The sequence below is a fragment of the Gadus chalcogrammus genome, chromosome 20, assembly GCF_026213295.1.
Source record: "Gadus chalcogrammus isolate NIFS_2021 chromosome 20, NIFS_Gcha_1.0, whole genome shotgun sequence".
In the NCBI taxonomy this organism is placed as follows: domain Eukaryota; kingdom Metazoa; phylum Chordata; class Actinopteri; order Gadiformes; family Gadidae; genus Gadus; species Gadus chalcogrammus.
The window spans coordinates 12,659,239-12,683,226 of record NC_079431.1 but is presented as its reverse complement, the minus strand read 5'-3'; the positions used below and the strand labels follow the sequence as shown (position 1 = coordinate 12,683,226).

At 44.4% G+C, this 23,988-nt stretch overlaps 2 protein-coding genes across 4 annotated transcripts; one reads left to right on the top strand and one right to left on the bottom strand.

The window, feature by feature from the left end:
* The first annotated feature begins 28 nt into the window (after positions 1 to 28).
* Positions 29 to 7,037, top strand: LOC130373463 (MOB-like protein phocein). 3 transcript variants are annotated; one of them, XM_056579978.1, is made up of 9 exons: positions 29 to 289; positions 2,218 to 2,373; positions 3,847 to 3,909; positions 4,139 to 4,239; positions 4,358 to 4,400; positions 4,491 to 4,577; positions 5,122 to 5,201; positions 5,399 to 5,510; positions 5,770 to 7,035. In XM_056579978.1, exons 1-9 carry the CDS (start codon positions 287 to 289, stop codon positions 5,908 to 5,910), a joined length of 786 nt encoding a protein of 261 aa, XP_056435953.1. In that variant the 5' UTR covers positions 29 to 286; the 3' UTR covers positions 5,911 to 7,035. The 3 variants fall into 3 exon arrangements, with proteins under 3 accessions (XP_056435953.1, XP_056435952.1, XP_056435951.1); XM_056579976.1 differs by lacking the exons at positions 29 to 289; positions 2,218 to 2,373 and adding an exon at positions 3,120 to 3,234 and having other exon boundaries at positions 5,770 to 7,037; XM_056579977.1 differs by lacking the exons at positions 3,847 to 3,909; positions 4,139 to 4,239; positions 4,358 to 4,400; ... (2 more) ...; positions 5,399 to 5,510; positions 5,770 to 7,035 and adding exons at positions 2,465 to 2,554; positions 2,655 to 2,866 and having other exon boundaries at positions 181 to 289.
* On the bottom strand, positions 5,772 to 22,569 carry rftn2 (raftlin family member 2). The gene is made up of 9 exons (XM_056579970.1): positions 21,943 to 22,569; positions 14,416 to 14,596; positions 13,167 to 13,275; positions 12,758 to 12,932; positions 11,661 to 11,879; positions 10,750 to 10,856; positions 10,029 to 10,132; positions 9,679 to 9,760; positions 5,772 to 9,052 (listed from the first exon to the last, which is right to left on the bottom strand). The coding sequence occupies exons 1-9, from the start codon at positions 22,079 to 22,081 to the stop codon at positions 8,849 to 8,851; spliced, it is 1,320 nt and encodes a 439-aa protein (XP_056435945.1). The 5' UTR covers positions 22,082 to 22,569; the 3' UTR covers positions 5,772 to 8,848.
* Between the last annotated feature and the right edge of the window lie 1,419 nt (positions 22,570 to 23,988).

The window sequence follows — 23,988 nt, the reverse complement described above, 5'->3', positions numbered from 1 at the left end:
GATGATTGTTGCAAATGCCAAAAATCGACAAATGAATTGTGTTTATATGTCATACATCAATCCCTATGGTAAATCCATATATTTTTCCATTAATTGCAAACATTTATGATTGTGTGGCGGCCTGTGCGGATGGAAAATTCTAGCATCGGGTCATCTATCAAATTAAGGTCTTGATTGCGCATGCGCGGATCATTCTGGATACTTCCTCACGTGGATCTGCCTCAGTGTGTCACATCAACGCTCACGAAGAAATCGGGGTACAGCAGCTCAAGTCTAAATACATAAAATGGTAAGGTGATTGCGAGGAAATCTGACAATGTGCTATGTCAAATTGTAACTATCAGTTTCATTGATGGTGTTAGAGAGATTATTAATCTGACCTAGCTCTATTACTGGTAGCAGCTAGCTAAAGATATGTTAGCCGGTGTTCAACTTTGATCCATGGACAAGGTCAAGCTGTGATGGAGAGTAATACAATAAGAAACATTCATTTCGGTTTTTACGTCAAACAGATTGCATTGAATACATAGCCAGTTAACATGCGAGTTAACCCCACGGTGACCTAGTAGTTAACTGCGTGTGTTCAGTGTGAGTGTAAAGTAACCTTACCTAACCTCACCGTTTCATGACAAACTAACTGCGTTTCATTGAACATAACATCCGTTTTGTGAATTGTGTTGCTAACATAAGTGTATACAGTAAAATTCGTGGTTGCAATAATGACATGTGACTCTGTAAAAAAGAAAGGATGAATGAATGAAACGAGGTGGGCCCAAACAACCTCGAGTTCATCAAGTTGGGTACATCAAGTCTCGATCGGAAGGATATTTATGTGCGAGTAGTTGGCCGTCACTACACGTTTTATATCATATTAGTATGTTGGCGTTTGCTGATGACGCAAACCTTTTTTATACTGCGTGACTTGTCTTTTTATAAATAATGAAGGGGTATTGCATCATGTTAATAAGGACTGGGCTATTTTTTCTTTAAAACTATTTTTACATCATTAACTATGTTAAAGAGTGAATGGACAGACGCCCACTCTTCAGGGGTTACAATTTATATTTCCTAACTGTCATTGATTGAATGTCGGCAAGCAACGTTGTCACTTGTTTTACAAGGCACTTAACAAGCAGCACTTGAATGTTATAACATTATGTGTGGAACTCTTTTCAAACTGTCAAGGTTACTAACATACTACCGTTGAAACTTTCGCTACACTCTGAGACTGTGCAAATTCTTGGCTCCCTCCAAAATCCTAGTCCTTTTTGAATAAATACCCTGGTTTATCAGTAGGTTATCAGTCTTTGTCCTTCTGTGAATGGGTGAAGATTCTCCCTTGACCCCCTCCCCTGCTAATGTATCACCTCTGGGACATTCAACTGGCTGGAACCAGGATGGCCTTCTACCTCCCCCATTCTTCAACAACCTTCACACAAGGTCACACATCCCATGATCCAACAGTGTCTGACTGGCTGCAGCTGGTGTTCTAAATCTCAAAAGACCTTTGCTGCAGTCAGACTGGTATTTTATAAGATGGTACACTGTAACTACATCACGCTATACATGCAGTCATCAGTGTTACACAACTTCTTTGTGGATGATGCTAATGGTTTTGATGCTACCTTCAATTGGGTTCCTTAGATAATAGATTGACATGTGCCCTTGCTTCAACCCCTGTCTTTTGACACACCATCCTCTTTCAAACTACCACACTGATTAACCTAATCCCCCTTGTGGATTAACAGAGGGATGTCTATCTAAAAGCTTATTAACAAAATCCTGACTTGGCTGTGCAAGACTTGATTCGATTAGATTGTCCTGTTTATTCATCTCCCTTTTTCAAAATGGGATCATCGCTGCAAAGTATTTGACAGCCCTGGGTGGGTGAAGATTGTTAGAGATGTTCTGTATTAGCTTAATCGCAGTCCTAATCGTACTAACACAATTGTACAATCCAAGGAAGTGTATGTGTGTAACATTAATGTGAATGTATTTATTTTTAGGACGATTACTACAGGCAGAAAAACCTTCTCACGATTCATGGCTTCTTTTTTTCTTTTACGCAGGGTTATTCAATGAATCAAGAGCGACCCCTAGTGTTCAAAATTAGCTGTAACATTTTTCGGTGGATTAATGTAGTTTCCCTCTCCGTTAATGAACTGTAAATAAATTCATGTATGTCCCCCTCCCCTTTTTTATTTCTCTCTTCTCCAGGCTTTCAGAAAATTCCTCCCCATGTTCGACCGGGTGTTGGTTGAACGCCTGGCAGCAGAGACTATGAGCAAAGGGGGTATCATGTTACCCGAGAAGGCCCAAGGCAAGGTGCTGCAGGCTACAGTGGTTGCAGTGGGGCCGGGCTCTATCAATAAGGTACTTACTACCTCATCATTGAAGAAAACAAAGTCACTTGAAGTTGTGCAGAAGTAATGTTCTCTAGCTGATAATTATTTGTATTCTTCAGAGCGGAGCTTTGCAGCCAGTTTGCGTGAAGGTCGGAGATTCAGTCCTCCTCCCAGAATATGGGGGTACTAAAGTTCTTCTGGATGACAAGGTATACCGTCACCACTTAAAATATATTTCATATTCATTATATTACGTAATTAATGTGTCATCTAAATGTAATACAACTTTTAAATATTTTTTTCTTGCAGGACTATTTCCTGTTCCGTGATGCAGATATCTTGGGGAAATATGAAAATTAAAATTAAAAGTGCTTTATAGTATGTAACGTCCTTTTCATCCCAGAAGTGCAGTAACATTGCCTCATTAATGTCTTTGATTTGTCCGTCAATTGTAAATAATTCCAAATCATGTTTTTGTTACAATAATAAAAGAACTCTTCATTATGTTCTGTCTTGTCTTTATTTTATACAAGTTTTACCATGATTCAATAAATGTCGCGATAGAAATAGCATTACGCATTACGCTGGAAAAATGCCATTGTAAACCAGCACAATTAGGCTTTGGTGTTTTTTTTTTATAAACCAAATTTACCGAAGTGCTCATTTACTGCATTAAGTATGCTAAACGTACAAAACAAATGGATGTAACGGTGTTACATAAATAAGACTCCACACTGGTGGTATTTTTTAAGATCCCTCTGAAGAAAAAAGACGAATGGGGACGTACGTACAAGTGAGCGTCTCATTGTCATCCGGGTATTCTGTCGAGATGGTCATGGCGGAGGGTACTGCAGTTCTCAGGAGGAATCGGCCTGGAACCAAAGCAAAGGTGGGTTTATTTAGGTCCGACACATTTATATGGGACCGAACTAGGCTTATGAGTGCTGTGTTTTATTTCAAAACGTTTGTTTCCTGGCGCACTGATCCTGTACAAGTGGACCTCGGCTCGGACTACAGGGTTTGGCCTGGGACTGGCCATTAGACTGCGAATCCTCTATTTCCTCAACGAGTGGTTTGGTCCTAGGCTGACGTATTTGATTTTGTTCTTATTTACAAGACTGCTCGTACTTTTCTTTTGAGTAGCCTCAATGTCATTGGAAAATAAAAAAGGCGATTCTATCTAGGGCAAATGGTAGTAGCGGATGCTTGGTGCCATATCATCGCTAAATGCTAACGCTAAATGCGATGGCACATCTTTCTTACGAAGCAGGTTAACTTGGTCCACTGTTAACGCCGTAGTCCCCAGGTAACGTGTTACAATCAAATGTTATTATCGGTGTTGGCTTTTCCACATTTCGCCTTATTATAACGGGAGATGACGCCTGCCACCAGGTAGATGTCCAGGCTAGCCTCTGTTGACGTTATCGAAGAATCTTCAGCAAGATTGTACCAACTTTCTCATTGTATGACTGCTCTAAGTTGTCATTGTTTTAATATCTAGGATTTCTACAACTGGCCCGATGAATCCTTTGAAGAGATGGACAGCACGCTCGCTGTCCAACAGGTGTGTGTGTGTGTGTGTGTGTGTGTGTGTGTGTGTGTGTGTGTGTGTGTGTGTGTGTGTGTGTGTGTGTGTGTGTGTGTGTGTGTGTGTGTGTGTGTGTGCGTGTCCAAATCCTCACAACCATTTTGAATCATATTTGGGAGATTGAAAAGGATTGTGTTAAACAATCTGTAGTTAGTGTTGAAAATGGAACATTTGTGTTGACCTAGGCCCTTCTTCACTGTTACAGTACATCCAGCAGAATATCCGGTCGGACTGTTCTAACATCGACAAGATCCTGGAGCCTCCAGAGGGACAGGACGAGGGGGTCTGGAAGTATGAGCATCTCCGGTCAGTGAAAGGGAATTAACATGAAACGTTTGCCACACAAGTTGTGATTTTGTCTATCTGAATTTATTGTACTATATCGTTTTGTATGTTTATTCCCGTTGGCCCATCTCAATTGCAGGCAATTCTGCCTAGAGCTCAATGGACTAGCTGTCAAACTGCAGGTTGGTGTATTTTTCATGTCGGTGCTTCAACATTATAGATTGTGAGATTTACGGCACATTTTAAACATGCATACTGTTAAATTCCCTCAGAGCGAGTGTCACCCAGAGACCTGCACCCAGATGACAGCCACCGAACAGTGGATCTTTCTATGTGCTGCTCACAAAACTCCCAAAGAGGTGAGCTTCTTTCCCAACCCCACCCCTTGATTACATTGAAAGTGTTTCCATGTTACTTAAATATATACATTATATATGTGTGTTTGTGTATATTTATTTATTCATTTAAAAGGGACAATGTACATTAATCGACATGTCCATTGCATAGGACATGTAAATGTACCAGATTTAGTTACACAAACTATTTTACATCTGTAGTCCCTATATGCCATATTGGCGATAAAATCAATATTGTTGGGTAAGTTGTGTCATATACAGCCAGAGCTGTCTTTACTATCCTAACCGTTCAGACTGTATATATTAATGATTAAGGGGTAGCAAGTGTTGCTCGGGTGTTCGGCTCCCAAACAAAGACACCTGGGTTCGATCCCAATTGTGTGCAGCCTCCCTCTTGCCCCCCTTGAGCAGAATGCGTATCCCCCACCTGCTCCTCAATGACTTTGGGACTCGATGAAATGACTGTGTTGCTTTGGATAAGAGTGTCTGCTGAACGGCTCAATAGTAATTTGTTTTTCATCCACCATCCCCTCGGTGGTGTCCTCAGTGCCCTGCCATCGACTACACCAGGCACACGCTGGATGGAGCTGCCTGCCTACTCAACAGCAACAAATACTTTCCAAGCAGGTCAGTCTCCACTGGCCCCCACACATCCAACCAACGTCCCTCAGTGTCTGACTGGCATGACATTGCTTTTAATATAAATGCATGCTAGTTGTGCCCGTTTATACTTTTGGAAGGTAAGACATCATCGTCGATAGGGGACGAAATATTACATACAACGGTAAAAAAAATGAAATGTTAACATGACCTTTGACCTCCAGGGTTAGCATCAAGGAGTCATCTGTGGCCAAGCTGGGCTCCGTGTGCCGCCGCATCTATAGGATATTCTCGCACGCATACTTCCACCATCGCCAAATATTTGACAAGTATGAGGTAAGTGTCCCCTGGGAAATGAGCTGTTGATTCACCAAGATTTTGGAGAATGTTGGTGAATTGATTTGAAGATGGGAAAAGTATAAAGCACGATCCATCACTGAAAGGGAATCACGCTCTATGCATATTTGATCCACATTACTTCATTGTGGCCATTGTAACATAAACACCTATCTTATTCGATTACTTAGTCACCACCTCAAGCTCACGCCTACCGATGGCCGACGTTATCCCACTATAAACCCTGTTGTGCCGGCAGAACGAAACCTTCCTATGTCACCGCTTCACGCGCTTCGTGATGAAGTACAACCTGATGTCCAAAGACAACCTGATTGTGCCCATCCTGGAGGAGGAGGAGGGGGCTCAGAACACCTCGTCCGCTGGGGAGAGCGAGGCCTAGAGGACCCCCACGCTGCTGCAACAAGGGAGTCGCGTGCACGCGCATTTGTTCATAGTTACATGTTATAAATGACACGCACTACAGATATACCGCACACACATCTCATAAATATATATAGATATATCCCACTACACATTACACACACACAACCACAAATCTGTACATTACATACAACAGGAGCGCAGAGTGAGCTCCATGTCGACTATAGCGCCTGTGTGGCTCTCAGGACACAGGGGTGTATGCGTGTTCAATTCTTCCATCCTATGGAAGAACCGGGATAATTGGAACATCCCATTTGTACCTCTGTCCGAGCAGGCTATAGCAGGGTCTAAATCTGACGGGACAGGGTCGCAATCACGGCTCATACTCACACTAGCCTGGATAGACATTTGCGGGCAGCTGGATTTACATTACCCATGCGTTAAAGATGGGTTCATCTACTGCTGACTAAGGCGCACACACATACTTACACCATGAAATACTTGTATATAATGCCCCCCCAAACTCCTGTTTCTTTTGAATGAAGAATGTTTTCCGATCCTTGAAATGTTTTTGTTAGTCATATCACGTCTCTATTTGCTTGTGTCGCCTACCAGATGTTTAAGGGTGGCCTTACTGTACACATACAGTAAGTGTGGCCTGTGTTGTAGTGGGAGCAAAAAAGGAATCTAGTTTTGTATGTTAGCAGTCTGTTGTGCTATTTCTCTTATGTGGCTTTTGAAATCCTTTGTAGAGAATCTTGAGCAAGGCCTGTTGGTTCGATCCTGGTTTTGTGACATGCCCACATTCTAAATATTGTAAGTGCGTCCCTTGCCGCTACATTATTAAGACGTTATTTGACTGGTTGAAAAACAATATGAAATGGATGACAGTGAAAGGGTTAGCCTGACCCCTAACCCAGACTGATGAATGGTGGAGATGAGATGGAGACACATACACAAGTATAGGAGCACAACCGTCCTTCGCTTCCCCCCCCCCTTTCATAATTAAGTTATTTTGTGGGAGAAGCGTTGTCTTGGCTACCCACTTTTTTTTTTTTTTTTAAATGGACAACAAATTTTGTTACTGTTGACATTGACATGTCTGTTAATAAAAAAACGTTACCCAGCTTTTTGTGATCGTTCTTCCCCTCAGGGAAAGGTTTTGTGAAATATGCTGCAGCTGTTTAATTTGAATCAATGAACTCCAGGCCATCCATGGAAATATTTTGGAAGAATAATTTCAGATGTATACATTATAAAGACACACATTCTCATCTATAAAATGTACTTAGGGGAAAGAACTGCAGCTAAAACATGGGGTAAAGCAGTTTTTTAATACAGTAAAATTAGGCAAAATAAAGACTGGCAACTTCCCAAAAAGAAAGATGGGGAATAATAATACTGCAATCAGGTAATTCCTGAAAAGGACGGATACTGAATAAAGAAATATGGCAAAAGACAACCCAGTAACAAAATACTTGCGTCATATTCGTTCTTACAATATGTCGGCCTTCAACATACACACAGCAGTATGCAGCCCTATCGTAGGAGTCTGATTTGCTTTCTTTGCATTAAAGGGTTGGCAGTTCAATCAACACTCTTTGAAATACCAGATTCAGTAATGAAGCTGTGGACCAATGAGGAGTGTGTTTCCAGCAACATGGCAATGTGAAACATTGAGCAGCGATCTACAGAAGTGTCCAAGGAAAGCGATAAGCACGTTGGAGATATAATCCTAGATTTTTGTGCACATCAGTGAACCAGTGTCAAAACATATCAATGCAGGTCTGACTCCCATCGGCCACCAACGAAATATCCCAACACCGGTTGCCCAGCAGAGATTTTCAGTGTATGTTCGAACGAATACGACACATCACTAATTCAGTAATACACCTAATCCAGTCAACTACTGCTCCCCCTTCAAAATATCTTTGTAACAACTCATACAAAGATGGATAAATGTTATTTGCTTTGAACACCCTGGACCCAGTTATACTTGATCAGGGCAACCCTGAATAAGTACGGCGATTCTGCACCATCTTAGGTTGGAACAGACATTACAGAAATGTAAGATCAGAAGATAAATAGTTAGGTCTGAATGTTTTCAGACTTCAATGATCGGTTAGCAGATGTAGAAGCCCCATAGAAAAACAACAACATATAAACCGTGTTAAAATAAACAGCAAAGAAAACAGTGAAGATATGTGGTCAAGAACTGCTCTGGTAACTGCAGTTAAAGGTAATGCTGTGGCGACTCTCCAGGTGACCACCGCCATGCCATGAAAGTGTTTTTCCCCAAAGACCGGCCTGTGAGATGTGTCTATCTTTGTGTGAACATCCCAAAATAAACAAACATCGACACGCGTTTACCTTAAAGTGAATGAGAACGGCTGAGAAGGTTGAAAAGGGTCTTGCATCTTAACGTCGTTAGCCATCTGCTAACCATCATCCCGAACGATGGTTTGCACATAATGTTTATACATAGGTCTATATGCAAGTAATACAATGTACACAATTATGGCTTCAGTAAACACACACACACACACACACACACACACACAGTACACACACACACACAAAGTGCCAAGTTCACGTCCCTCTATGTTACAGTTTCTGTTAAAGGGAAGGAGGTTAAAACTGTGGAGGGGAACAAATATATTTTCCTAGCACCTAACAGGCCTATCATCGATCATTGTGCTGATAAAGACTTTCTGATGAGTATTCAATCGAGGTGTAGAGCTACTGGGAGGAACAACATGATCCGTTCTCACAACCAATCCATTTCCGCCCTTGAACGATCCCTCCAGCTCCTCCTATAATCCAGTACGTAGTCCTAGGTTTTCAGTCGGGGACAGAGGGGTCCGTAGGCGGAGGAGGGCTCCGTCCGTCCGTCCGTCCGTCCGTCCGTCCGTCCGTCCGTCCGTCCGTCCGTCCGGGAAGTGTTTTTTCAGCTGCTTTTACATGCAGGTGACCTCCGCCTTGCCCTCCTCCTGCTCGAAGCCCCCTTCCTCCAGGTGGGACAGGGTACTGGAGTACCCGCCGCCAAACACCGGGAAGCCCCCGATGCCCCCCGCGGTGGGAGACAGCTCCATGGGGGGGAGGGGGCTCTCCGCTCCCAGGCTGATGGAGGGGCTGGAGACTGAGACCCGCGCCGGCAAGGTCTGGGGACGGAGAGGAACCCAGGTAGGAAAAGTGAGTGGAGAGTGGTTTAAGAAGGTCAGATGTATGTGTTAGGAAGGGATTTCCACAGACATATCAATATCAATATCATAAACCGGGTATGGTATGAATTCCACCTCTAGCACTTTGATCATCGCAGGCGATTGGCCATCCATATTATACAGCAGCGAGCATTCATATCTGAAAGGATTGCTCTGTGCCCCGATATTCTCAGCAAGGTAATCTAGCATTAAGCAAACAATCTTAAAGAGACTATAGGCCATCCAGTCCAATGTTAAAAGACAACAAATTATAATTTAGAGAAGATCTGCAAAGCATACATATCTGAGCGGTTCCCACTGCTTCCCGGTGACCAAATTGGATTATGCAAATGTTCAGCCTTCAGCCCTCTCCCTCCCTATATCGTATTTCTATTTATTCACCCATATATTATGACTCAATTAACGTCCAAGATTATATCCCCTGCCACATTGCTATTCAAACATTGTCCCACAGAGGGCAGTATCGTAACTTTTGCTTTGCACTGGGACTTGCGTCTCTCACCAGCAGGGGCCATAACAATGACCCATTGAGCTCATGTCGAGGACAGAATGCCATCCCTGCTTACCTGGCCCTTCTTCTGCCCGGCTGGCTGGCCTCTGACTGGCCTCTGGAGGAACACCACCTGCTTGGTAGCCAGGTTCCCATCGCTGGAAGAGGAGACGGAGCAAAGGCCAGTTTGCATACATATATATTTTTTATTTGTTGATTATTTGACTTTTCTCTACTAAGGAAGAGGTCAGGCAACTCGTTTGCAAGAGGCCTGATAGCAGCTCAAATGATCAAATGACACACAAAGAATACATGGAAAAGGCATATGAAAAACATATGACCAACAACCAGAGGTTATTTATCCAGATATTTAGAGAGAGAGCAAGAGAAAGAGAGCTGGTGTGCATGCGAGATACAACTGTTTACCTGTCATGTCGGATAATCGGTGTGGGAAGCACACACGTGAGCAGCCACCCGAACTCGGCCAGCGTGTGAAGAAGGGGCCCGTAGTCCGTTTTCACATGGGACCCCTGAGCACACAAACACACACACACACGCGCGCACACACACACTTTAGGCCAAGTACAAGTTCTCCTCATACTGCAGCAGGTTTCACTACAACTCCCCCACACCTACATGCATTCTCTCTATTCTCAACACCACTTCCCGAGAGCCAATGTCTGTTGAAATGGGACCTCGTTATCATTGTTGTTCCGACTACAAGAGCTTTGTTGTTATTTTTTTACATAATGAAGACTGTTCTTTGCACTGTATTAGCAAATAACATAATAAATGAAGGAAACAAGAAGAAGAGATTAACATTTGACAAAAATAAATGTGAGAACACAATCCGTTTTTCATCTGGTTTCATTAAGAGCTGAAGACATTGTAGAATAACACATTGCTCACCATAGTTTTGTTTAATATTCTGCTTTTGCAACTTTGCCAAACAGGCCCCATTCATCCCAATTGAATAACTGTGATGAACACAGTTCTACCAGATACTACACTCAACAGGCCGGTTGTGCGTTCCATTCATGACACAAACCCGTCATTTCATTAACGGTCCACCTCGGATCAGCAGCATGAAGCACTACCACCGTCATATAACACATGCAGACAGCCAATCCCGTGCTCCCATACTGACCTCTATGACGGTCCACTGCTCCACCACGATGGTGTCATTGGCGGGGGGGCAGGTGCTTCTTTCCTCATAGACAAACAACCCCTCCATAGACCTGGGGACGGGCTCGCCTGACACACACACACACACACACTTAGGCATTGTAGGATCATCCATGCACAGAGAACTACGCGGGACTTGCGCTTCAAGTGTGCCACTGGGATGGCCATGAACTAGATCTGAGAACTAGGCCAAGTCATTTGTGTGCACGTGCGTCTGTGTGTGCACATGTGTGTGTGTGCGTGTGTGTATGCAAGTATGTCTTTCGGTGCATTTGTGTGAGTGTATAGTTCCAATTTGCGACAGACTTTGGTTTGTATGTATGTGTAGAAACCGATATGTATGGGTTCTGCCTTCAGAGTAGAGACTAGCAGAGTTGTGTAACAACAAGACTTGTACAACATCCATACAAATCTTTTGGATGATTTAGGATGCTCTAGTAGCCGATGGATGTCTGCCAGTCAGCAGTGGAAGAGGAAATGAGGTCGCAGAGGTTCAAATGAGAGTTCTATAAATAGATAGTCAAAAGGGCCCCGTAGCCAAAACAGGAAGTGGATAAGCAATTTCTATGAATGCATTTGTGGATGTGTACATGTGGGTGCCATGACCGACTGAACTGGGTCAGAATGGAGTACAAAACTGAAGAGTACAAAATTTGGTGAGAGCCCCCTACTGGTGTCGACAACCTATGAGCTGTTTTATCTGCTGTATTGAAAACGTTTTTTATTGTATTCATTTCCACAGAGTGACCGAGTCTCATAGAGCAAACTAGGGACTGACTCAGTCCCTTTAAGCAAACCAACAACATTTAACATGTGCTGGAAAAAGTGAACATCTTAAATCCTGAATGAGGTACACGGTTTCTAGGGTAGTACCTTTGGGCTTGTCCCAGTAGACGAATGAGTCAACCAATGACCAGCCTTTGCGGTAGTAGGCGGCAGTTAGCTCCAGCCAATCGGCCTCCAGAGCGCTGACCACTTGACCCTTCCTGGAGACCCGCATGGACAGTGCCCCCTGGTGGTACTGACACGCCAGCGAGTCCAGAGGTGCGCAGCCCGCCGCCCAAGAGTGGAAAAACACCAACAGTCTCAGGTCTGGGGAGGGAGAGAGGGGATGGAGAAATAATTATTTGTTTTCACATCAACGCATTAAACCGCACAATTGAGTGACGAAGCCCAACCTAGCACTACCCTGGCTGTAGCAAACAGCTCGGATTAGTAAACAGCTCGGACATATTCCACTTTGGTTGACGCTGACCTCCCTGATCCAATTAGATTACAGCTTTGTTTGACGCTCTTAAACCAACAGAATTCATTTTGTAAACCTATATACAGGTTTTAAAGATTAAAGCAATGAACTCTCGTGCCAACTCCTTATGTGTTGATTGACTATAAAAGCAGCTGCCTCCTCAAGAGTACAATACAGTGTATTCATCTAAAGCATCAGGTTAAAAAGGTTCAACACAAGGTTTAAAAAGATGCTTTAAATGTAGAAGGTTTGGTTCATAACAAAGCTGGAGAAGGAGGAGTGGATTGGAGAGGAGAGGAGGAGTGGAGGAGAGAGAAGAGTGTATGAGAGAGGAGGAGTAGAGGAAGAGTGGATTGGAGAGGAGAGGAGAAGTGGAGGGGAGAGGAGAGGAGAGGAGGAGTGGAGGGGAGAGGAGAGGAGAGGAGGAGTGGATTGGAGGGGAGAGGAGAAGTGGAGGGAGAGGAGGGGAGGGGAGTGGAGAGGAGAGGAGGAGTGGAGGGAGAGGAGGGGAGGGGAGGAGGAGTGGAGGGAGAGGAGGGGAGGGGAGGGGAGAGGAGGAGTGGAGGGGAGGGGAGAGGAGGAGTGGAGGGGAGGGGAGAGGAGGGGAGAGGAGGAGTGGAGGGGAGAGGAGAGGAGAGGAGGAGTGGGGGGAGAGGAGAGGAGGAGTGGAGGGGAGGGGAGAGGAGGAGTGGAGGGGAGGGGAGAGGAGGACTGGACCCCTCACCGGGGCTGTAGCTGTTCTCCTCCACCTCCCGGTCGCCGGGCGGGGTACTGGGCGGGGTGTGCGGCGGTGAGCGACAGCCGTGCTTGGGACTGCCCACCCTGCCGGTGCCCCCGCCGCTCATCTGCTGGAGCACCGAGCACACGAACCGAACGCCCCCCCGGGAACTGCTGTTCACCTGTCGCCGGGGACACACACGCACCACGCTTTTACAATCATTATCCTCCTCAAATGGCAATGGTTGAATCATTTTCTCTGTCTAGAAAAGGTTAAGTTCATATGAAGCAGAGCTGACATTTGATTTCACTTGGTTTAAATAACTGTAGTTCTGCGTTCATTTCAAAACAGTGTGTGTGTGTGTGTGTGTGTGTGTGTGTGTGTGTGTGTGTGTGTGTGTGTGTGTGTTACTGACTCTGTCGATGAGGGCTCGGACGGTGTCGCCGGTCAGAGAATCTCCCGGTAGCGGCCATTCCTCCACCCTCAGCATGGGCACACTGTGACACAAAGACATCGGCTGCAAACTGACACACACACACACACACACACACACACACACACACACACACACACACACACACACACACACACACACACACACACACACACACACACACACACACACACACACACACACACACACACACACTTCAATTAGCAAAACTGATGAGCAATGACGAATGACATTTACATAGTTAATCACTTGGATTGATAATTAAAAGGGGCTGATTTAATTTGTTGAATTGCGTGATTCTAAAAAGCCTCCCCAGCTGTGGCTGGTTCATAGTTCAGTTGTAATCGTTGCGTTGCAGACAGTGAAGACATCAATCATTTACATGCCCAGCGTGAGGCGTCTGCCAGCTTCCTCCCCAGCATTTAAGCAGGAGAACAGTTGACACTTGAAAACCATTCAACCCTGTGCCTAAATTGTTTATTAGGCCTCTCAACAGTTTTTTAGCTCCTGCCTTAATGCTTGGTGGTTCAAGGCGTGGTGTGTTTTGCAGCGTTTGTGTAAGAAAGTGTAATAAGAATTGTATTCATAAAAAATGCATCCGAATACCTAAGAGGGGTTTAAATGTCCACTCATATGGAGCTCCACTTTTCTTTTCTTTTTTTTTGTGTTACAGACAGACGTCCAAATCTTGGCTCTCATGAATATGACATTCATCTTCATTGGACGCCGACAGGCCTCTGACTGTTGTCAGGGTACATTTCTAGCCAATGGCAATCCTTGGTTATGGCCTGCTGGCACAGCAACCAGGCCGAGCCAAAACACTGTGAGAGGGGTTCCCCTAACGCCACTATGACCACCCACTGGTTGTCCACATTAAATATAAAGCAGTCTTCATCCATCTTTCATCTACTTACCAGAAAGATGGAGTGTATGTCTAGGTGAGCAGTAGTGTGTGTGTGTGTGAGTGTGAGTGTGAGTGTGAGTGTGAGTGTGAGTGTGAGTGTGAGTGTGAGAGTGTGTCTGTGTGTGTGTGTGTGTCTGTGTATCTGCATGCATGTCTGCATGGGTTGTCTGTGCATTCATTTAACCACACATCCATGCCTGCACGGTGCAAGTCCATCCTCATGCAGGCAATAAATTCACGTTTGGTAGCGACCGGCTGTCGCTGGGGCGCCATAGGGCTCTGTAGGGAGGCCATAGTCGCACCAACCTGGGTTTGGGCCGTGCCAGGATGGCGCGGTACAGCAGGCTGAAGGGCAGGGAGCGGCTGCGTCCCACGGAGAGGATGATGGGGTGCAGGGTGGTCAGGACGTAGCCCTGGGTGTAGTAGGGCTGCAGGGCCTGGGGCAGCTCGCACAGAGAGGACACATACTGCACCGTGGGGCGGCTGCCTGGGTAGAGGGAGGCAGGGGCAGGGGTTAGTGAGGATATACAGTGACTGGAGATCAGTGTGGGGCAATTAAGTCTGAACAAAATAAATCGATTCTTATTAATCATCAACTATATGGAAAGAATGAACAGGGTGTTATCGCCACGTCATCCGAATTGATTATTCCTTTGCGGTGCTTTGAGCATGTTGTTTTTATGTTGTCAAGGAATCATCTGTTGTGTAGTCGTGTTTGACTGTTGCTTTAAATGTTGGAATTGTAGCGCATTGGTTTGGAGCTGTTGAAAGGCAGAGGTTTGCCGTTATTAAAAAATAATGCACAGCATTGGAACGTCATTGACCAATCAGAATCAAGTATTCAAACATGCTGTGGTATATTGGTTGAAACGCTAATCTATAGTATACATACAGATATTATCTGCTGCATATCAAATAATCGGCATAGCTTGTTTAAGGCCAAATGGGGATGTTGGAATGGGTGAACTTAATCAGTAATGAGACAGATGAGTGTTTTATCTAATGATCACACACACACACACACACACACACACACACACACACACACACACACACACACACACACACACACACACACACACACACACACACACACACACACACACACACACACACACACACACACACACACACACGTTTTGTTAGTGAGGAATGCCGATTATGGACGCATTCCATTCATTCAGCCTCAGACTGAACAAGAGCTGCACATCAACACGATGACATCATGAGACCACATCCTAGAGGCCCCCCTCTATTACCCCTTAACTTCCATTAATCAGGGACTAGGCAGATAAACTAGCTCCACAATCACTTAAAATTTTGCATATAAATACAGAGTAATGGAGTCATTTGGTAAGGCAATCAACTTATGTTCTTGCATATACATTTGTTATGTAGTTAGTATTTAAATGCTTTAGAACTTAGTATTGAAAAGGTATTTCATGTGTACCAATTGTCATATTTTGTCCCTATTAACAAAGCAGCGTAGTGCGACAAACAACACACTGTAATGATTTAAAAGGACAAACAACGCAGGTATTGGCCCTCTACTGATGCATTACTGTCCTTCATCCTTCCATCTCTCTACAACTACATGATATCTAAAGGGGAAGGAAAACCAAAGAAGTTTTCTCTCAGTTGAAACCCATTCTATTTCAGGCTCACAAAGTGTTGGTGAACAGTCTTTTATGTTGGGCAAAAATATATCAATTGTTGAACTGGGGGACATTCTCTTTTTCGGTAACTCCAAGCTGGGAGTTCTCCTGCTAAATCAGGCGGGGGTTACCTTTACCCTTTAACATGCCTAGTAGTAAAGCGCTACTTTCAAGTTTCAACTGAGCTAGAATTACACTAATTAACACGTCATTATTAGCACCTATGTGGACTGTGCAGAGAGGTTGACACGGCACAGCAGTCACAGGTGCAGCTCGTAACATTACTTATGTCCTTGACTCATGTGCCGAAAAAGTCACCAAACGAGTAGACTTGCTTGTTCTCTTTCGGTCCTTAATGAGGCAGTAAGGTTACCGTTAGGAGCTGCAGCTGGATTTACTCAGCCGAGACTTTGGCCTCACTGTATTATTACTTCCTGTTTTCGTACTTATCCTTTCCTTCCTCCATGTGTTCATGTCTAGATAAATAGTGAAAAAATAAATAAGAATAATTCTTGTGTGTTACTTTTCAACTCTTACATTGCCTTGAATATACAATTACACTCAACTCCGTGTAGCCGAAAGTTAGTCTGAGACATATTGGAAGTCAATTCCAAGGACAAACAACACGTTTAATTGAGGTGACTGTATTTGTGCACAAACGTCTCAGGCATCATTCGGTGGATAACTTGGTTCCCTGCAGTATTCCCACCACACTACCTGAGTCGCCCCACCCCTGCATGTTCGAACCCAGTTATATCTTTAGCAGCGAGTCAGGCGTTATCATCAGCCATCAGCACCTCCTGCACACACGTGACTGCGTCGTCAAAGTCAACACTAAACGATGTGACTTTGCAATCTCAATGGGTTAGTGATGCCGCCATCCACCGCACAGACCGGAGGTGTGATTCTCCATGACACAACCATTGAGCCATGAAAGCATGCGAGGCAAGAAAACCCTGTGCCACATGTTATATAAAGATTGTATGTAAAAACTCACACAGTATTTTTAGGCCCGTTTGCCCAGCCTCCTGAGTGATGTGGTTTGGCTGTGATGTTCGGCGCCCAGATGAAGGCGTGGTTGGGAAACGAGCCCAGATACGCATCTATATGTTCTCCTTTTGAGTGGTAACAAAGATTTATAAATGTATATGTTCATTTTTGCGTCAGTCGGATACCGTTGAGATTGTGGGTCAACAGGATATTGTGACACAAACGCAAGCAGGCGTTTTCATGCATCTTAATAAATATTCAGGCACGATCCAAGAAGCCCAGTAGAGTAAGAGCCCTGTTTGTGGTGTTGGCTGCTCATTCTCAAGGCCCTGGCCAGGAATCTCTGTGAGCAACACCGCGTTTCCTGTGACCACAAAGAGCGGCTATTCACAGAGGAGCTGGATCACTGCCACATTTCTGCTTGTGAGAAACAAGGGTGACGGGTGGGGTGGTGGGGGAGGAGGGGGGGACTTTCGGTGGGGTGCGGTAAGGACTAAGGACATAAAACATACTTAGCACATTCCCAGCCTAAAAAAAGGAAACGCACTTGAAAACAAAACATTTGGAAAAAAAAGATGAGAAAAGGCGTGTGAGTGAGGGAGGAGAGAGGGATGGATGGGGGGGGTATCTATGCCACCCCTCATTTTCCTCAACACAGCTGAGACGGTACACAGATGAGAGCAGTACCATCTCACTGGCTCAAATGGAGGACTGTAGTCAGATCACAAAAAGAAGAAAATCCATAGAGCAGAGAACAAAACAGAGCTACTGAAAAAGTAGAACTAAAACACACAAACAAGATATTACTTACCCGTCGCTGAGGTTCAACTCAAAGCTTGCTAATGCATTCACTAAAGTAAATTTTATATAACCAGCACTCGATTTTATGATTTTTATGATCCAATTGGCCGCCTGTCAATCCAGCGTGCGCTTGGTTATTCAATTTTCTTTGACATCTTTGGATGTTTAGAACGTCAATGTAATAAAGAAGTTGTAATGCAAGGAGTCTACCAGAGCTGCACAGCTGTGTGTGTGTGTGTGTGTGTGTGTGTGTGTGTGTGTGTGTGTGTGTGTGTGTGTGTGTGTGTGTGTGTGTGTGTGTGTGTGTGTGTGTGTGTGTGTGTGTGTGTGTGTGTGTGTGGCCCCCCAAGAGAACCATATCGTCGCGGCTATTTAGACACATACTGCACACCTCTGATCGAGGCCTTTGTGAAGGGATATTCCCCCCTGCTATCGGTCACACTGAGGCCTCTGTGTGACTGCTATATGTGGTTGAAAGACTGGGGACCGTGGGGGGAGGAAGAGAGAATAACGGAGACTGAGGTGGTGTTCACAGTCAGTGGTGGTGATGGAGGAGAGGGAGAGAGGTGGGGGTGGGGGGGTGGAGGAGGAGAGGGGTGGGGGTTGAGTACGGGGTTCATGGCAGTGCCAGTGAAAGACTGTACTAAAGGGAAAGTCTTTCATTTTCTCAAAGAAAATACTAAGGATGGAGAGACAAACTAAGCTACGACAAATAAGAATCCAGAGAGACAGAGAGACAGAGAGACGGAGGGAGAAGGAATGGAGAATAGTGGTGCTTTACAAAATAGACTTTATGAGCCAGAAAGCCCATGTGTGAAAGAGAGTGCTTGTGGAAGTGTGAAAAAAGAGAAGGCTGCTTGGCAACGGGGGAATGAGTGACAGTGACACCACTAGTGAAGAAATGAATGAGGCGGGATCTGAAAGGGAGCAAGAGACCAGAAAAGTCCAGGGAAAATAATGGAAATACAGCAGACAGAGGCCTTTAACACAGAGATGAGAGATGAGGTGATATGGTCTGGCGTGAGAGAGTGAGACACTGTGTGGGATATTTCTTTACCACTGTGTGGTAACATCATACCAAGGTGCCCTACAAATATAATCCTTCAAAATGAATATATTTGTTTTTAAATCACATAAAATCCAATAGATTTTCAGATTAGACAGAGACTATGGCAGATGGCAATGTGTGTGATTGAAATTAATACAGATTATGGGGGAATAGAGAAATATACTGCACCAAGCCAGAGGGGCTTAGATGATAAGGCGTCAGTGGTAGACACATTGTTTTTGTCTTCAAATGTTGGCCTGAATTTGATCTGAAGTTTGTCCATTCCCGATCCTCACTCCCCAACGGATAATGAGCACACATCACTTCTTATAAAGCCCTCTCACCCCACACGTACAGTCCCGGACTCTTGTTTCATTCACCCAGTGCTTTGCCCCCGTTTCAATGCTTCATTTACCCTCCATCTCCTCAGCGAGTTCAGTGAGTCCAGCCATGCCACTTGTACACCGAGGGGCTGAATTACAGGCTCGCTTCCAACCGCCACCCTGTCTGGTGGGTTGAGGCCGTTGGTCTAGGTTCATGCCCATTACTCCAATACACAAATTATATCCAAACCAATGGATACCTCACAAGTTTGCCCCATTGTGGCTGATTAACTTAAAAGATATCTCTTGAGGAGATCCAACTTTTACTTGTTTACAGAGTTCGGTAACGGCTTAAACCAATCAATCAATATCACTGAAAGCAAGAAGCCTGCTCACAGGAAGCTAGCGTTCTCACTCAAAGACACCGTGTGTTATGGGCCATGGGCCTTGGACCCGGCTAGCAGTAATGACTTCAGGTGGAAGTCTCAGCCATTAGGTCCTTTGATGTGCCGCCTGCCCCCTGCTCCCAGCCCTCCATGCTCTGCTACGAGGGCCTGGACCAGCCATGGGCCAGTGAAGGAGGCCCCACTGAACCAGGTACTACACGCTACAAGGGACAGCAGGCCGAGTTGGGCATTGTGTGTGTGTGTGGGGGGGGGGGGGGGGGGGGTGGATTCAGTCCGTGTGTGTGGGTTGGTGAGTGAGAGCTAGCCCTCCATCATTTCAATGGTAGGGAAGTGTGTGTTTGACAAGTTTATTTTCGACGGGGGTTGTCTAGACTTCCATAACTGCGGTCCCCTCGGTCTCAATAGTGGGGATGTGAAGGCCCATGGAGCCACCCATTGGTGTTTTACTGCTGTGCAGCTGCATGATTGCCCACAGTGCTAGTTAATGATCCTGAATAGCCCGAGGAGAACCAAGGCAGCCATCAGGTCTTAAAGTCCCTTTGTGTTGGTAATTGTGTTGAAGCATTGAACAATAGGACACTGTTTGCCGACTGGTTAAAATAGGCCACTTTCATTTCTCCATCTCAGTCTTGTTTCCAGATTTAGACCATTTCTACAAGTCTCAGGGCAGCCGAGTCCATCACTTTCGTTTCCAAGGTTATAGAACTTGCATTCTACCATGTTGTAAACCATGGTAGAATGCATGTCATATTTAATACTCCCTTGAGTGTTATCCCTATCTGGCAGAGTGGTAAAGGTCTCAGAGAAGTTCCATCCCACTGGAATGCCGTGAAGAAGTTTATATAAACAGATGTCCTCTTGACATTCCTGTGTGTTTGGTGAGTTTTAATAGGTATATAATAAACAGTCTCTCATCATGTGACAGTGGCAACCAAACGGGGAGTCTTAAAGGGCTGATGCTGACAGACTGTGTGAAGTAGAAGTGTGAAAATGAAGTGTGTTGGTGAGCAAACTAAGAGACAAGCTAAGAGTTTCACATTTAGTTAATCAGCTTTTATGTATTCTGCATTACCACTACTAAACCTATAGACATTTGTATATTTGTATAAATTGTGTATCTTCTTAAATCTTGCTTGCATGCTTAAAATGGGTAAGTTGCATTGGATCCAAGCCTCAATGTAGAAATGACTACATTTGCGTGTACACGCAATCTGAACAAGCAAAAAATAAATAAATAAAGCCAAATGCCCCCCAAAAAATTGAAAATTCTAAATAGAACCCAACTAAACAGCACTGCCAGGCCCAGTGGGGTGCCGCTCCACTTTCAGGGGGTAACCTTGCATAACAGCATCACAACACACTTGTTTGGTTGTGTCGCAGCATCTGCCACCCAGGTGCCCCTCAGGAATGCATGAGACTGACCCATGTTTGTTAAATAACGGTCCAGCACCAACCGGGCTTGCAGCTTGATGTTACTTCCGGCTGTTCCCCAAGTCGTCCAGAAGTTGAACCAAGTTCTGGGGATTCAGAGCAGCCTATGGCACAATCTCACACATCGTTTTGCAATACGAACATATCGGTTGAAATCAGTCAGTGAGATCTCACAAATGTTTTCCGAGCCGTGACACATCAACGTGTGCAACTAAAGAACGTAACAGTAAATCTGAGCACCCAACACGAAATAGAAGCAAAGGTTTCTGTGGACAAGTTGAGACACAGGACCGGACCAACACCAGACCACAGTGCTTATAAGAAGGGAGAGGCTGGCATGGCTGTGGTTATGTTTGGCTGCAGACTCTATGATGATTCATCCTCAAACTTCCAGTCTGACACAGGTGCAAATCTTAAAAATGATGCAGTCTGCTTCTGGAACTTCCTTAAACCACAGTACAGAGATGAGGGGAAGGGACCAGAATGACACACAATCAGGCCCCCAGACTGATGTTGGATGTTGAAAGCCCCTACACAAATAAGTTAACTTTTAATATAAAATATACAACGGCCTGTTTGAATTGTTTGTGATTCTCACTTGTTAGCTCTAGACAAATATTAATATTTAACCTCATGAATGAGCAGAGGCCTACTGTTTACATGGGGGGAGCTCCCCATTCAATAAGCTAACGGCCGGTTGCTTCCAAATAGGTCAGTGAAAACCAGCAACAGATGAGCGGATTAGCAACAACAACATCTTGAGGATATCATGCATTTGCTGATTTAATTCAATTTTCAACAGCATGTGTGGTAGAGCATAGGGTAGCAGAGATTTCGACCTGCACATTCCCCATGGGATGTAGTGTAGCATGTCCCCGTGTGCATGTGAGTTCGTGCGTGTGCGACCACAGAAGATGGGCTGGTCGCGTAGGGAGGATAAAAACCCTAGTCTGACCTATTTTCAGATCGGCTGAATGAACTGCACGGTTGCTAGGATATTTAGTATGTACCTGCAGTAAGTCACATTTGGGAAAAGTGATTTAAGAACAAAACAATGTATTTTCATACCCTGAAGAATATAGATTTAAAGGGCAGAGTTAGTTTACCGTGTTCACGTCTCAGAAGTCCAACTAGACAATGCAAAATATAACATTTTAATAAATATGATCATGGTTTACCTTCCAGACTGAAGTCGAGGAGCACATACTCGAACACGGCGTCTGTTTTGGTCTCGACTTGCGGTCTCTTCAGAGTGGAGTAGATCTTTCCGGGGCTGCTGTCCTCCGGGTCCTCTAGTTTTCTTAACCCGCAGCCCATAGCTTCCGTGGCGGGATGTCCAGCACACACACAACTGCACAGTAGGAGCACAACAGGAGTCCGTTCTGGCACAGAGCTCTGCCAAAGCGATCAAGTTAACGGGACCGCTCCATTCTCTGTAAATCCTTTCCAGTGGCTGCCGACAATCACCACTGATGCCAAACAAAAAACGCTTTTACTTATGAGTCAAATGTAGCTCCTTGGCAGACGTGAAATTATGTTTCCGTCCAGTCTTTGCGCGGCTGAAACATGAACCAAATTCCTTTGAAAAAACTTTTGGGTAGAAGTTAGATAGTTGGGTCCACAGCGCGTTTTGGGAAGGCTCCTGAATACAACCCCCGATTAATTTACCGTAATGAACGAAACGGCGTTTCTTGTACACAGTAGCCTAAGAGCTAAATCCGGTCCAGATTTGAGCGATTTTGAATACAGAAAGAAGCAGTGCTGAAAGCGTGGCTGTGTTCATGAGGGAGGGAAGTGGGAGGAACCCCGGGGATGGGAGTGATTTGGGGAGCAAATCGCAAAAAGCCTGTTATCACATTAAGCGGTTAATAGGCTCGTATTTAGAAGAATTTTAAATCTTTATTATGCATTAACTTAATTTGTATAAATCTTTTTTTCAAAATAAACAAAGTAATTTTTTCTATGTGTTTATTATAGCTTAATATTCATTGATACATATTTTGTGAAGTGATTATTTTAATGGCAAGTTCATCAACATTCATTCAATCGAACAAACAATCAATCAATCAAACAAGCAATCAATCAATCACTCGATCAACAAATCGATTAATCAATCCATTGGTCCTAGGTCTAATGTAGGTCTATTGATTTTTTTTCATTCAGAAACCCCCTCAGAGATGTTTGTTTAAAGATAAAATATGTAACAAATTGTCTGTAATAAATTATACACTGATGAGATTAAGCAATCATGCTGAATCGAAACAATGGCCTCTCTGATAACAGTCAGTATTTTCTTGAAAGGGAGACAGCTTAGAGCCCAGATCGACTTCAAGAGGATGCCATTTGACCTGGTGTATAACTTGCAAAACATAATAAACAAATATAATAATTGCACTCGTCTCCAACTATAATGTTGCGCTCATCTCGTCTTGCGCTCTAGTACGTCTCGTGTCTTCAACCTGGCAACCCGCGTATGCTTCGAGGTCGGGGAGGAGCGGAGACAACTCTCCAATATTATGGATTTGGACTGCAGCGCTCCTTTAAAACGCTCGTGGTAAATCGAACATATTGTAAGTTAGCTGTATTTTATTTTAGAGCATGCAATCACGCCATTGTGTCGAATTTGAGTCAGTCCCTAAAGACTTGAGTCCAAACAATTCCAGTAGCTGTAATGCTGCTACTACTACTACTACTACTACTACTACTACTACTACTACTACTACTACTACTACTACTGCAACAGCCTCTCTATATCCAGGACAGTGTGAGGAGGAAGTGGACCCCTCGCTGAAACACAAATGAGATCGACTTAATCACTCTGACAGCCTCCCTTCTCAAACACACACACACACACACACACACACACACACACACACACACACACACACACACACACACACACACACACACACACACACACACACACACACACACACACACACACACACACACACACACACACACATAGAACCATCCATACTTATTCCTGACCTCCATCAAACTCCTTCCAAACTCCCTAATTGAACAGGTCAGCCGTGAATTGACTATAGAGATAGGCGGACAAAAACGAATGTCTTTCAGACACAAATGGGGAGCTATACATGTTTATAGAGTGTATTTGTCATGGGTGAGTATGAAGTATTATATCTTGAGATATTTTAATTTTGACTTTTTACTACACGCACACACTCTAACAAAATAACACACACACACACACACACACA